This window comes from Hippichthys cyanospilos, chromosome 16 (assembly GCF_059441005.1).
Source record: "Hippichthys cyanospilos isolate Australia breed blue-spotted pipefish chromosome 16, RoL_Hcya_1.0, whole genome shotgun sequence".
Taxonomy (NCBI): Eukaryota; Metazoa; Chordata; class Actinopteri; order Syngnathiformes; family Syngnathidae; genus Hippichthys; species Hippichthys cyanospilos.
This window is the reverse complement of record NC_142384.1, coordinates 14,987,244-14,999,279: the sequence shown is the minus strand read 5'-3', so window position 1 is coordinate 14,999,279 and position 12,036 is coordinate 14,987,244. Positions and strand designations below refer to the sequence as shown.

The window sequence follows — 12,036 nt, the reverse complement described above, 5'->3', positions numbered from 1 at the left end:
CTGATTGGGGACAGGGAAGATCCAAGTCCTGCAAAGCATCTCGCAAAGTAGGCAAGTCACTTCAGCGGGCGGACCTTTCCCCTTCCAAAAATTCTTCTCGCAATATTTACGAGGACACGGGCGTCACCCCGCGTCGTTATTTTCCTTACTCATCAGTTTAAGGCATATCGATGTTAAGTTGCGAGCCTGTATAGATGCACGGGACTGTTGTGCTCAGTCAGAGTTACAATAATGGGCAATATGACGTACTGTATGAGCATGCCATGTGAATGGCATCGATATTAAATGCGAAACATCGATATTGTTAACTGTGTTCAAGAACTGCACGATTACAGTTAGTATAACTGTAGGTGTTGTTTGTTTATGAAATATTCACTCGGGGCGTGCGCAAAGGCTCATGGGAAGCAGGACAATGCCACGAATCAAGAACAATCGATTGTAGGATTATATTTAAATGGGTCTCATATAGTTTGGGATATGACACCAAATGTTTAGATTAATTAGACTAATAAATGATATACATTAAGCTTTATAGATAAATCGGGACGAAGAACCTTAAATTATTTTTTGAACCAACAAGGCGCCCGTACAATCATCCTTTGCGCATGCGCTGTTTATTGTACGTTTGCAAAATGGCCGACGTATCTCTGGATGAAGTGATACGGCAACGCGGAATAAACGTCAAGGTACCCGTTAAACGGTAAGAAAATTGCTAAATTGCGATATGCTAGGATGGCGATCCATAGTTTCGGACTTTTCTACCCAACTAAAACTTTGAAAAGTGGACTGAGGCGTATTTGGGAGGTTCTGGCTAATCGTGAAATAGTGGGATCTTCCTCCAGGGACGATAGCAAGCGCCTGTCGCGTCTTAGCATTAGCTTGATTTTAGGCCCTTCGCATTCAAATTGTGTATTTATATAATTAGGGATTAAGTTAATTTTTCTTTAATCCAATCGGTGATACGCCTTGGTAGTGGGATCTGTTGAATTTAACACTTTTTATTATAGATTTCGATTGCGTGAATTTTGTTATACGCCCGCTATTTAGCGGACTGGCTAATTTTAGCAGCTACGTAGCCAATTACTATGTAAAGCATGATTTCTAATTGCAATATAATTCACGTTTCCTAGGCCAATGCAACATCTTACTTATGACTAGCAATACATTGTTTTTCACCGCTTTGTCTGTCAGTACAGAGTTGCACGGATAATAACCGTACTATTTCACTGTGTATATAAAGTTAAATTAATACGATGACCTCCCAAGGTTTAAGCACTTTTATTAGACCACGCAACGTGGTCATACAGTAGTTAATACTCCGGTTAGCTTTGGTTTGATACACAATCGAAAGACAAATGCGGCATTCTTATCTTGATATTGCTGGTATCCTAACCTATTGTGTATAATTCTTTATGACAGAACCATGTTTGGACGGGGTGCAGGTGGGGTTGGCAAGAGTTTTGATGCCCGTCAAAGGATTGGCATGACTGATGCTCGGCAACGACTTGGAGGAGGAATGGGTAAGTGTGTTACATGAGTTTTCATTTATCTATGATAAGTATTGTCATGTCTTGGGTTCTTTATCACTCAATAAAAAGTTTGAATTAGTATGGTGATGCATAAATGAGGTTTATATTAATTTAAGAAAACTACAAGCTTTATTTCTAGTTTTTGCATTTGATTTTATCACCCTGGAACCATAATTTACTTGAAAGATTTTTTCTGAGATTGTAATGCCATCATCTTGACTTTCTCATCCACATTTTCAAAACTGCTCCCTGTAGGTATCCCCTTCTTCATATATTCATATGACAACCCATTTTTTCCCCATCTTGTCAGGTTTTCCATTGAAAGATGCCAGAGAAAAGCTAGTTCAGAAAGATGCTCGCTTTAAAATTCGTGGCAGGGGTGGAGCAGCAGCAGCAGCAGGAGGAGTCCAGGATGCTCGTCAGATGATCAATTCACGCAAACAGCAGCAGAATGTGTTCACTGTGCCTGTACAGACCATCCAAAAGACCACAGTGGCACACCAAATGCACAGCAAAACACTTGTGCCACCAATAAAGATCCAACCTAACAACAGTTTTGCAGGTGTGAACTCGAGGTTGTTTGCCTCCAATGTACAAGGACTGATTGGGAGGGATAGCACAATTAATCATCTTAACAAAGGAATGACAGATGCTCGTGATAGGCTGAGCCTTAAGAGGAGCATCAGTAGTGGCCCGCAACTCCAGGCCTCGACACTTTTGCCTCTAAAAATAACCAAGACCATCCAGGTGAAGAGAAAATGCTTTATTCATTGTATTACATATGTTGTTCTGAATATTCTCATCAGCGGACATAAACTAATTGACCCACCTCATTTTACAGCAACGTCCAGTTGGGGTTCTTGGTGGAATGCGTCTTCACTCCCAGGTTAAAAAAACAAAATCTTCCAGTGCTCAACCTTTAAACTTTTGGTTTTCAGTAGTGAGATTTTTTTTGTGTTTGTGTGATGTAAAAAATATCTGTAAATATCTATACATTTTCTCCCGCAGCCCGTCACAAATGATCCTGACTGTCCTCCAAGTAAACAATTGAAAATCACTACTTCTAACAATTTGCTACAATCACGGGTAAGAGTTGGTGTTACATCAAATCAGACATATTTTTTTTGTTTCATCTCACACGTTTAAACTTTTCCTTTCTAATCATATAACAGGACGGTCCAGTAGGCTCTGCATATTCCATGTCCGCCCCAATAACTAAGGTAGTTAAAAATGATGCGTATTCCGCTCCTCGTCCTGTCCCCGTTGCACCCACCCGGCCCACCACAAGCGCAGCAGCCCCTCGCCCTCCTGCTGCAGCATTGAAGCCTGTTTCCAGAACTCTCCAGCAGAGCTCGGCTCAACACAGCCCAGCGCCTCCGCCCCCTCAGGTAAACAACCTGAAGGTGTCGTGTGGAGGCAAAGTACTTTTTGTGCTAGCAGTATGTTTTATGTTATCTCTCTCTCTTTTTTTTTTTAAAGCCTGTTTTCAGCCCCTTGGAAGGAACAAAAATTACAGTGAATAACTTGCATCCCCGTGTCACTGAGGAAGACATAGTGGTGAGTAAATCATAGAGGTTATTTTCAACCATGTGTCTCGTAATGTGCGTGTAAAAAGTCAAAAGCCAGAATTGAGGATATGGACATACATTTTAAACTATCTAAGCCTTATGTTTAATATGCAGCGAGAGTATTAAACATTGCTCTACTTGTGGTGACTCATTGTGTACTTTGTCCACAGGAGCTGTTCTGCGTGTGCGGTGCCTTGAAGCGAGCGCGCCTGGTGAAGGTGGGCGTAGCTGAAGTGGTGTTTGTCCGCAAAGAGGATGCTGTGAGCGCGTATAGAAAGTACAACAACCGCTGCCTGGATGGTGAGGAAGTGCTCATAAGAAACAAAATCCATCAAATTGATCTCCGCGCCAATGCTTGAAGATCTTCTTGCATTCTAATGAATGTGTATGCAGTGTGCTATACATTTGCTATATTGAGGAAAGAAAAGGTTTACATTGGTGCTGGTTTTGTCCTTTTTTTACATACAGGTCAGCCCATGAAGTGTAACATTCACCTCCAAGGCAGTGTCATCACTTCTGATCAGCCCATTCTCTTGTAAGTGATTTTAATCAGTAATGGACTTCATGCTTTAATTGGTTCCATTACTTACACTCTAATTTGTGATCATATCTGAAGTGATTCAATTTCACCCCTCCTGACTAGGACTGGTTTGATAGCTTTTCAAAATATAATCTCATTGTTTTTTGTTTTTCCCTCTTATATTGCTATTCATTATATTTGTTTCTGATTGTATCCTAGCAGTTTTTTTTAACATAGGCTAAACGTGTATCTTTATAACAAAAATAAATAAAAGTGATACTTTTATAATTGGACATTTAAGATTGGCGTTGCAGTGTTTTAAGCATTCACTATGGAAACTTAGAATGTTTAGTGTTAGTTACTATTATATTGCAAATGTAAGTAAGACCGTGAGTAAGTTGGGAATAGCGACATGAAACGATCTACCTTGTTCTTTCAGGCGCCTAAGCGATAACCCGGGCGCAGGCAGCGGGGCCAAGAAAGATGGCCTCCCTCCCTCCCTGTCACGTTCCGCAAGCCAGCGAACCTCCCAGCCAACCCCTGAGGTCGACCCCCAGACGATCTTGAAAGCGCTCTTTAAGTCCACCGCGCAGTCCTCCACCACAGAGCCCCCCAGCTCACAGGCCACTGCCTTCCGCATCAAAATATAGCTTGTTGCTCGTACATGTTCTTTGAACGTATTTTTACATCCTCAGTGGTTTTCATCTCCACAGCAGGCACACATCCCATAGAAAAATGATTTCACCCATTCTACGTTCAAATTTACTCAGTTAAGGCATCAGCATCCTGTTAATTGATCAGTCCACTGTGTGTCCCATGTTCTCCCAAGATGGACCAGTTGAAACATGTTTTTTCCCCCAAAACAATGTTATACTGTAAATGGCAGTTGTGATGATTTCTGATGTGTTCAATTTTGATGTCTAACGCTTTTGTTTTTGAGCTGTCTGTTTGCTCAGTTCATAGAGGTACAAAAGAAAATAGACCCAGTAATCCAAACTATTTTATTACATGGGACGGATCGGTTGGCTTCCTTACTGTATACATGATAAGGGGTCTTTGAGACTGTTAAATAAAATCACAACGGCTATGGTCCAAGTCCAAAGTTTACTTCTTTGTAAACCAATTTCACTCAGTTATGTTTTTTTTTTTTTTTTTTTAATTGTGGGACATTCATCCTTTTGATGATTGACTAGCTTTAATTTCTTGTTCCTTATGGTATATGTTACTCATATTTTATACTATAAATGACTTTTTTTTTTTTTTGATTTGTCGGTTAGAAAAATTATAGAGGTCAGATTGTGTCCTTAAAATGTCATTAAAAAATTGTAGCTTTGTAGAGATTGTCCAAAACTTGTTTTTCCTTTCTCTAGTATCCTAGGATATTGTTTACCGCTTCAAGCTGGTCTTTGTAGACTAGGTCACTTGTATACCCTTAATAGTGCTAAGAAAGGAAATGCTCAACTTTGCAAGCTAAGGGAAAAAAAAAGGTTATCAAAACTCTTGGTTTAAATGTAAAGAATGTGCTCCATATGATAGTGCTATGTACACCTACTCTTGAGATTGTATTGAGTGTTCAACTTCAAATGATCGGACTGATGACAAAATAATTTGGGTGGTGGAGCACGAAAAAAAAGCAAAGCAACACATGAACAGAACTTTCCCACTCTGCTATCAGAGGACACATCTATCTGTGCATGGCTGCGTTGCACAGTGTCATGGTTATTGCATGAGAACCCAAAAACAAGCATTGTTTTTGCAGAAAAATTATCACAAATATCTCCGTAATCTATTACAATTATCTTGTAATCTAAATCCAGCAGCATTCAGAATTTACTGTTTTATTTTATTGTTTTTATTAATGTCTTTTTTTCCATATAATTGCTCCTACTTTGCGCGAATGATGGTACAGTCCATAACAGTCACGATTTGTTTACGTGATTAGTTTTGTTTTACTTCCGGTGTAAAAGGTCACAACAAGATGGCTCCTTCCAAGCGCAGCCATGCCATCAACAAGGCTCGTGTTATTCCTGGTGGATTTACAGGTATATGGGCAATATTTGTACAGTTTAACTCGTATTTCGTTAATGGCTAACGAAGTGAAATATAGTCGTCGTTCAACAGGCATACTTAATGTCTCATTTTTGTCTTCGATCTGGCTGGACTCGCCCGTGGTGGTGGAGCCTCCTTTCGAATTGCGTTTTTTATGCCTGATGTGTTTCTTTCAAATTCATCATTGTTATTATTTTGTTGCAGCGTTGCCCTTGAAGTTTAACTCCGATTCGGAAACCGAACATCAATTGTACGTGAAGGAGCACAAAGTTCGGGTCGAAGGTAGCTCCCACCGACCACTCGACAGGACGTTGTTCGTCCTCAACATTCCGCCATACTGCCCTGAGGTACAATCGCCACTCGGTTAAGAACTAAAATCTGGGTTTCTTTGTGAACGAATTTGGGCCTCATTTCACCCCCCTTAAATTGTGTGTCCGATTTAGATAGTCATCAAGGATTTGTTCTCACAGTTTGGCTCTATAAAGTCTGTGGAGTTGAGTGACCACCCGGGCTTATTCAAAAATCCTGGGCCGAAACTGTCCAGGTTCTTTAAACCAGCCGAAAAGCAGGTAGACAAACGTTGTTGTTGTTGCGTTTACCTTCATCTCATGCATTTCTCCTCTGTATTCTTTCATTTAGTGTTTCAAAGTGGGATACATTGTGTTCCATAGGCCTTCCAGTATTAAAGCAGCTAAATCGCACCCTTACAACAAGCCTTTAGTGGTCTGCTCGACACAGCATCCAGTTCAGACCGGTGTGCAAAGTGAGTCAAGTTTCAACATCAACTCCTCTGAGTATTCTGTAGTGCCTTAAATTATTTACTTTAAATTCTGTTTGTATGATGTGCGCATTGCTCGGTAGAATGGATTCAACAGTACAAAGACTCCTTTGTTAATCCGGACACGCTGCAAAAGGCTGTCGATGAGTTCATGAAGAACTTTGACGAAATGAAAGAAAAAGTAAGTACTACTATGTTGCACATCCCGAGCACAGTGCGTGGATCTAATGTCTTTGTTTTCCTTTGTACTAGGAAGAGCAGCGTCTGAAGCAGGAGGAGGAGCAACAAAAAGAGGATGAGGAGGGCTGGGTGAAAGTCAGCAGGGGGCGCCAGCACAGCGAGGCCGCCAACCAAAGGACCTTGCAGAAGGAGATGAGGAAGAAGAAGAGGAAGGAACTCTTGAACTTCTACTCTTGGCAGCACAAAAACACGCAGAAAGAACGTGAGTTGGCTCATCTTATTTAATTATGCCCGCCCATGGGAAATTTAGGATCATAGTGCTCCGCACAAATGAGATCCAGTATTTTATTCTTTTTTTTTCCCCCCAGATATTGCTGAACTCAGGAAGAAGTTTGAGGAGGACAAACAGAGAATAGCACTCCTACGGGCTCAAAGAAAGTTCAGGCCATATTAAAGTAATAACCATTGTAGATTAACTCAATTCACTGCATTGTTTATTAGTTGACAACATAGATTTTGCTTTATCATCATTCTGTTCCTGCACACCAATTTAAATTAAGAAATTAATCAAATCGGTGGTAGGTTTTGTATTTTCAACATTGCCCACAGAAACTATAAAGCAACGTTGTGAAAATAGTACTTCCATCCCTTTTCATGCTTCATAGTATCTGTCTTATGTTCATGCCATAAAGGAAAGTTTGATATTTAATCAAGATTCAAGAGTTTTATTGTCATATGCATAACAATGCTACACAATGAAATTCTTATTCTGTTCACTTCCCGAGCAGACTATATTCCACAATCGAATAAATAAGTTTCCTCACTATGAGCTGTACATGACCATTGGTATTAGTATTAAAAGAAAAAAAAGTCACTTTACATCTTGCTATACCTGACAGCAACGTCAGTCAGTTTGTGGTAGGTCTTGGTAAGCAAGGTAATATCTGCATCTCAGTTTTTAAAAAAATGACCGCTGACCCCTGGCCACAGGAACACTTTCAGTGACAAAGGCATGCCCAAACTGGAGCAACATTCGCATGAAAAGACATCAAACAACAGCATATTGATTTGAGATTTATTATGATATTGTATCTTCAGTTTGAGCGCTCGAAGCTTGTGTTGCCTCTGGCTGGTGACACTTCCTGTTGCTTAGACACGGTATCACCACCAGTAGCAGCAGAAGTGTTGCAGTCATCCCGATGCCAGAGAGAACAAATATGTCCTTGTACACTGCTGATGGCAGAGCGTTATTAACCACCAATGATCCATATCCAGGTGAATAGTCAAGATTTGAGCTGGACTTACTGGCGTTCTGCTGATCAGCCTCAACTTTTGTGCTATTCCGATGCAGCAAAAAAGGGCCTAAAGAGACCAGCTGGGTGTCGCGTGATTCAGACGAAGCCTCTCTTCTGTGTCTCTCACTTTCGGACGCTATGTGGGGGATAGGAACGTAATAGGAACTCGAGCGTAATGCGATGTAACAGAAAAAGACAACCAAAGTCATAACCTGTACTGGGAATTAAAGTATAAATTCTTCTGTCATTTCTTTGGAGAATTTGTATTTCCAATGATTTTCTTTGACATCCTCGCAGGGTTAACAAACAGACGCTTAATGACGTTAGCATGTCTTCTATTTGGTTTGAGCAAAACGTATTACAGCAAACACGCCTGTAAACCCACAATCAGCGTCTGTGGTGAGTATGATGCCTTTATTTTAAACTATGCTTGCGTGTAGCTAAATTTCGATTTTGAACTGCTCCAGATGATGTACAATGCACATTATATATTGTTTCTATAACTGCAACATGGTAGATTAGGTTTTATAAGCCTGCCACTGACTACAGCCGTCCCTACCGCATAGCACACGATACAATATGCCGTACTTACAAATGATGGCACAGCTTTGTGCACAGTCCACATCTTCTGTGCAGATTTCCACCCAGCAATAGAAGTAAATCTGAGAAATTATGCTGGTAAATTTGATTTTACTTTACAAAAATACTCCTGTATTTTCTCAGCTTACTTCTTCCACACTTGGGCGGCCTTTATTGATGAAGGCAAACGTCTTGACATCAAATCTCCTTACTTGGGAATGGGAATATGTTTTGCCATTGTTGTCCACAGGAATAGAACTTCTTGACTCATCCAAGTGGTTAGGACATCTGTCCAGGGGGAGAAAATTAGAAGGATACTAAACACAGTTACCTCTAAGAATAGCAGTTTCCTCTTCCTGTCAATTGAAAACGACATCACAGGCTCTTTAGACCCACTTTTTTTTTTTTTGAGGAGTAGGAATTAAGCACTTATTTCAAACAATTTTTATTCTAATTTCAAATTCATTTTTTTCCCCCAGCATCAATTTGGTTAATAATTCTCATTTTTTTTACCCATCATAGAGAAGCGTCCACACAGACTGTCGGGATGCTGGGTAGGCGAAGCAATCCCTTACGTGCAGGGAAAGCGTGGGATCTGGCGATGGTTGGGCCATGGAGATTTCCACGAAGACAGTCTCACGCAGCGGCAACGTCAACGGAAGCTGGTCCTCAGCAAAAAAACATGTGAACGACGCATCTAGGCGGAGGATAAAATCATCCAAAACGGTTTGTTGCGCTTATAAGCTAACCGTGATACGCTCTCGGCGTTGAATTACTTGTGGCAATTCTCATCTGCACTCTGATGGTTCCCAGAGCAACCACGGGTGGCGGGTTGGTCATTATGTTCAGGGAACTGAAATTTACCGCCTGCCTTGCAGCTGACGCTTCATATTCACAGTCAACCTGTAGACTAGGGAAACAAAAAATGAAATTGGTCATCACTGAGTAAAGACGCAGGCGAACACTGAGGCTATGACATAATTACTTAAATGAAGAGTGGTTTGTTCTCTCCGGATCAGGCAGCTCCTCCACTTCTAACTCATAGACCACAACATCTCCGTGGACCTGATGACAGGTGAAGTCACTAAGCTAAATTAAACCCAGTATTTACCGATGGTAAAGGAATATAAACATGGAGCATAACGGAATGAACCCGCTGCCACCGAGGTGTCTTGAAAAAGTCTTCTCGCAGCAGCCGATAATGGAATTAAATTTGGTGCGAGATTGACAGGTTTGTAATCAAGGAATGTGCACGACCTTTGTTTTAACCCCACAATCTGTGACATGAATCTTAAAGATGGCGGTGTCTGCGGTGGTGATCACGGGGATGCAACGTGGCCAATTCTTGATTGCGAGGCTCCTCGGGCGCATAGGCTGGTCCGCCTCGCTGGTTTTGACAGCAAACACAAAGTGTCCATCCAGGGAGCAAGCTAGAAGAGGTGCCAATATGCAAAAATGCACGTCGTTACACACACACAAATCTTAAATGCAATCATTTCCAAAAGCTTACAATTGAGTCTGTAGTAGCATGTGGAATCTGTGGAATTGTAGCAGCATCCTTGATTGAGACAGGAATTTGGAGAAATTCTTTGCTGCCCACATTTCACTTGAAGGTCTTTGTGGATACCACATTTTCCATGGAATTCTGGAACAGATTTAACTCCTTGAATCACAAAGATAATCTTTTTTTTTAACCCCTGTACAGTATTTTGATACATTTTCAGGTAATTTTCTTCCACATGAATCTCGAAAAGTACTTTTAGCCAGATGTTTTGATGTGAATGCTCATTCACATCAATGGGGGAGGACGCACACACACACACACACGACATTGTGGTGTATAGTTACATCATTTAGTCTCAACTACTTGGTTTGGATGATTGAAGTGAAGACTGTAAAATTTAGCTTTTGCTTTTTGTTTAATTCCATACGTAGAATCATTTTGTCGTAAAATGGCTAAATCTTATAATTTGGGAAGGGCTGGCCGACGATTGACTGCCCTTGAAGTCTGGAATCTTTTTGAATAAAATATCTACAATATTTGGGATTGAATTATTTGTATTTTGGAACAGTACCTTTAGAGTGCAGCAGTTCATGTTAACTTCACAGTCGACTCATCGCCACTCACTTTTTGGCAGGAGTGATGTCCTATCCCTTGGTCTCCTTGTCAGGGGACAGCTGATATTTACATTGAACCGTCGATCATCTCCTGTCAACTGGATTTGGAGCGGGATGACCACTTTACTGCCCTGAGGGTTCAAAATATCAGACACCGTGACTGATATTCAAAAGTGAGCTTCAAGACATTTCATTTTTTTAAGAATATCATGAAAAGTAGTTTAATACAGATAATGTATGATGTAATAGAAAATTAACTGCATTACATCGTGCAACATTGTTTTACCTTCACTTGAGCGTAGCAACCGTCATACGTGCTGAAGAAAACAAGGCTGTGGTTGTTGTGTCTCCCCATTTTGACTCCGCACAAGTTCTCAAGTTGATGCACTGCAAACGAGGCACCTGTTTTGTCTGGGATAAGCAAAAGAAAAAGCAAAACATTAGAACCGTTTTGATTTTTTAACAGTTGTCTATGCAACAGCTCCTTGGTAGTCTCACCTTTTACACGGATATTACTGAGGACCTCTGCGCCAAATATAGCTTTTATTCCCTTTTTTGAGCAGCTGACACTGGGCAAGGCAAGACTTTGACTCTTGGATGGCGTTGGGCCCTTTTCGGAAACTGAAAAGTTGCTGTTCAAAACAATGGAAATCAAATAAAATGTTACAAAGTTACTATTCATCTCTCTGTAGCTTCTATGTTTTGTCTCCCTTTAGCGTTGCCCGCTTTTAACAAGGTGGCTCTCCAGGTGAAGCAGGAAGGTGTCACGTGGCAGCCCAATTAGCTTTAATTGGTTGGGAGCCTGCTGGAGCCGACACACAAAACATCTTTTCATCAAATGATTAATGGCCCAAATGCGATGACGCCACCCAGTTGAACGCAGAAACAGTAAGTCTTTAAAAGTAACTGATCTGCATACAATTATGTTAGTCAACCACAAACAAAACAGCCACTTTTTTTTTTTAGTCTTCCCACAATACATTCATGATGCATATTGCAACCATAATAATAATAATAATATACAAAATAATAAATAATGTTACATAAGTGTATATTATAATGTAAGATTTTGAGATTGGGATACCTTATCATTAATCACTAAATATTAGATATAAAGTGTACAATTTTACTTGAAACACAAAAAGTATTGGAAACAATTGTTAAATAGTAAAATAGAATAAATACTGTTACTAATAGTAAAACTATTAGTAACATGACCACGTTAACTTTGATTACATTTTTTTTATTTTTATACAAAATATTATATATATATTTAAATATTATTTGCAGTTAATAAACTATTGTTAATATTTGAAATAATTACATGTAAAATTAAAACGAACGAAAATATTTCATATTTTTGCCTTATCGACGATCGACCTGGGAAGTTTTTACCTTTTAAAAACAATGTCAATTGTAT

The 12,036-nt window shown here is 40.1% G+C and overlaps 3 protein-coding genes, 1 long non-coding RNA gene and 1 other non-coding gene across 6 annotated transcripts; 3 read left to right on the top strand and 2 right to left on the bottom strand.

The window, feature by feature from the left end:
• Positions 1-12: 12 nt before the first annotated feature.
• Positions 13-166, bottom strand: LOC148410824 (U12 minor spliceosomal RNA). Its single transcript, XR_015868276.1, has one exon. It is a non-coding gene; the product is annotated as a U12 minor spliceosomal RNA (small nuclear RNA).
• A 439-nt stretch (positions 167-605) lies between these two features.
• poldip3 (polymerase (DNA-directed), delta interacting protein 3) lies at positions 606-4,953 on the top strand. 2 transcript variants are annotated; one of them, XM_088435982.1, is made up of 11 exons: positions 623-700; positions 1,420-1,520; positions 1,840-2,091; positions 2,170-2,276; positions 2,371-2,415; positions 2,538-2,615; positions 2,702-2,917; positions 3,009-3,086; positions 3,268-3,397; positions 3,566-3,632; positions 4,057-4,953. In XM_088435982.1, the coding sequence occupies exons 1-11, from the start codon at positions 633-635 to the stop codon at positions 4,265-4,267; spliced, it is 1,353 nt and encodes a 450-aa protein (XP_088292108.1). In that variant the 5' UTR covers positions 623-632; the 3' UTR covers positions 4,268-4,953. The 2 variants fall into 2 exon arrangements, with proteins under 2 accessions (XP_088292107.1, XP_088292108.1); XM_088435981.1 differs by having other exon boundaries at positions 606-700; positions 1,840-2,276.
• A 583-nt stretch (positions 4,954-5,536) lies between these two features.
• On the top strand, positions 5,537-7,453 carry rrp7a (ribosomal RNA processing 7 homolog A). The gene is made up of 7 exons (XM_088437386.1): positions 5,537-5,659; positions 5,871-6,013; positions 6,110-6,235; positions 6,306-6,429; positions 6,528-6,625; positions 6,697-6,886; positions 6,993-7,453. Exons 1-7 carry the CDS (start codon positions 5,596-5,598, stop codon positions 7,076-7,078), a joined length of 831 nt encoding a protein of 276 aa, XP_088293512.1. The 5' UTR covers positions 5,537-5,595; the 3' UTR covers positions 7,079-7,453.
• Positions 7,454-7,702: 249 nt separating this feature from the next.
• On the bottom strand, positions 7,703-11,298 carry LOC148410820 (zona pellucida sperm-binding protein 4-like). Its single transcript, XM_088437445.1, has 12 exons — positions 11,115-11,298; positions 10,903-11,027; positions 10,627-10,747; positions 10,009-10,143; positions 9,756-9,928; positions 9,484-9,563; positions 9,275-9,408; positions 9,012-9,195; positions 8,648-8,786; positions 8,512-8,581; positions 7,930-8,055; positions 7,703-7,854 (listed from the first exon to the last, which is right to left on the bottom strand). Exons 1-12 carry the CDS (start codon positions 11,296-11,298, stop codon positions 7,703-7,705), a joined length of 1,623 nt encoding a protein of 540 aa, XP_088293571.1.
• LOC148410821 (uncharacterized) lies at positions 8,784-10,976 on the top strand. Its single transcript, XR_015868216.1, has 3 exons — positions 8,784-9,224; positions 9,796-9,937; positions 10,637-10,976. It is a non-coding gene; the product is annotated as an uncharacterized LOC148410821 (long non-coding RNA).
• Positions 11,299-12,036: the final 738 nt, after the last annotated feature.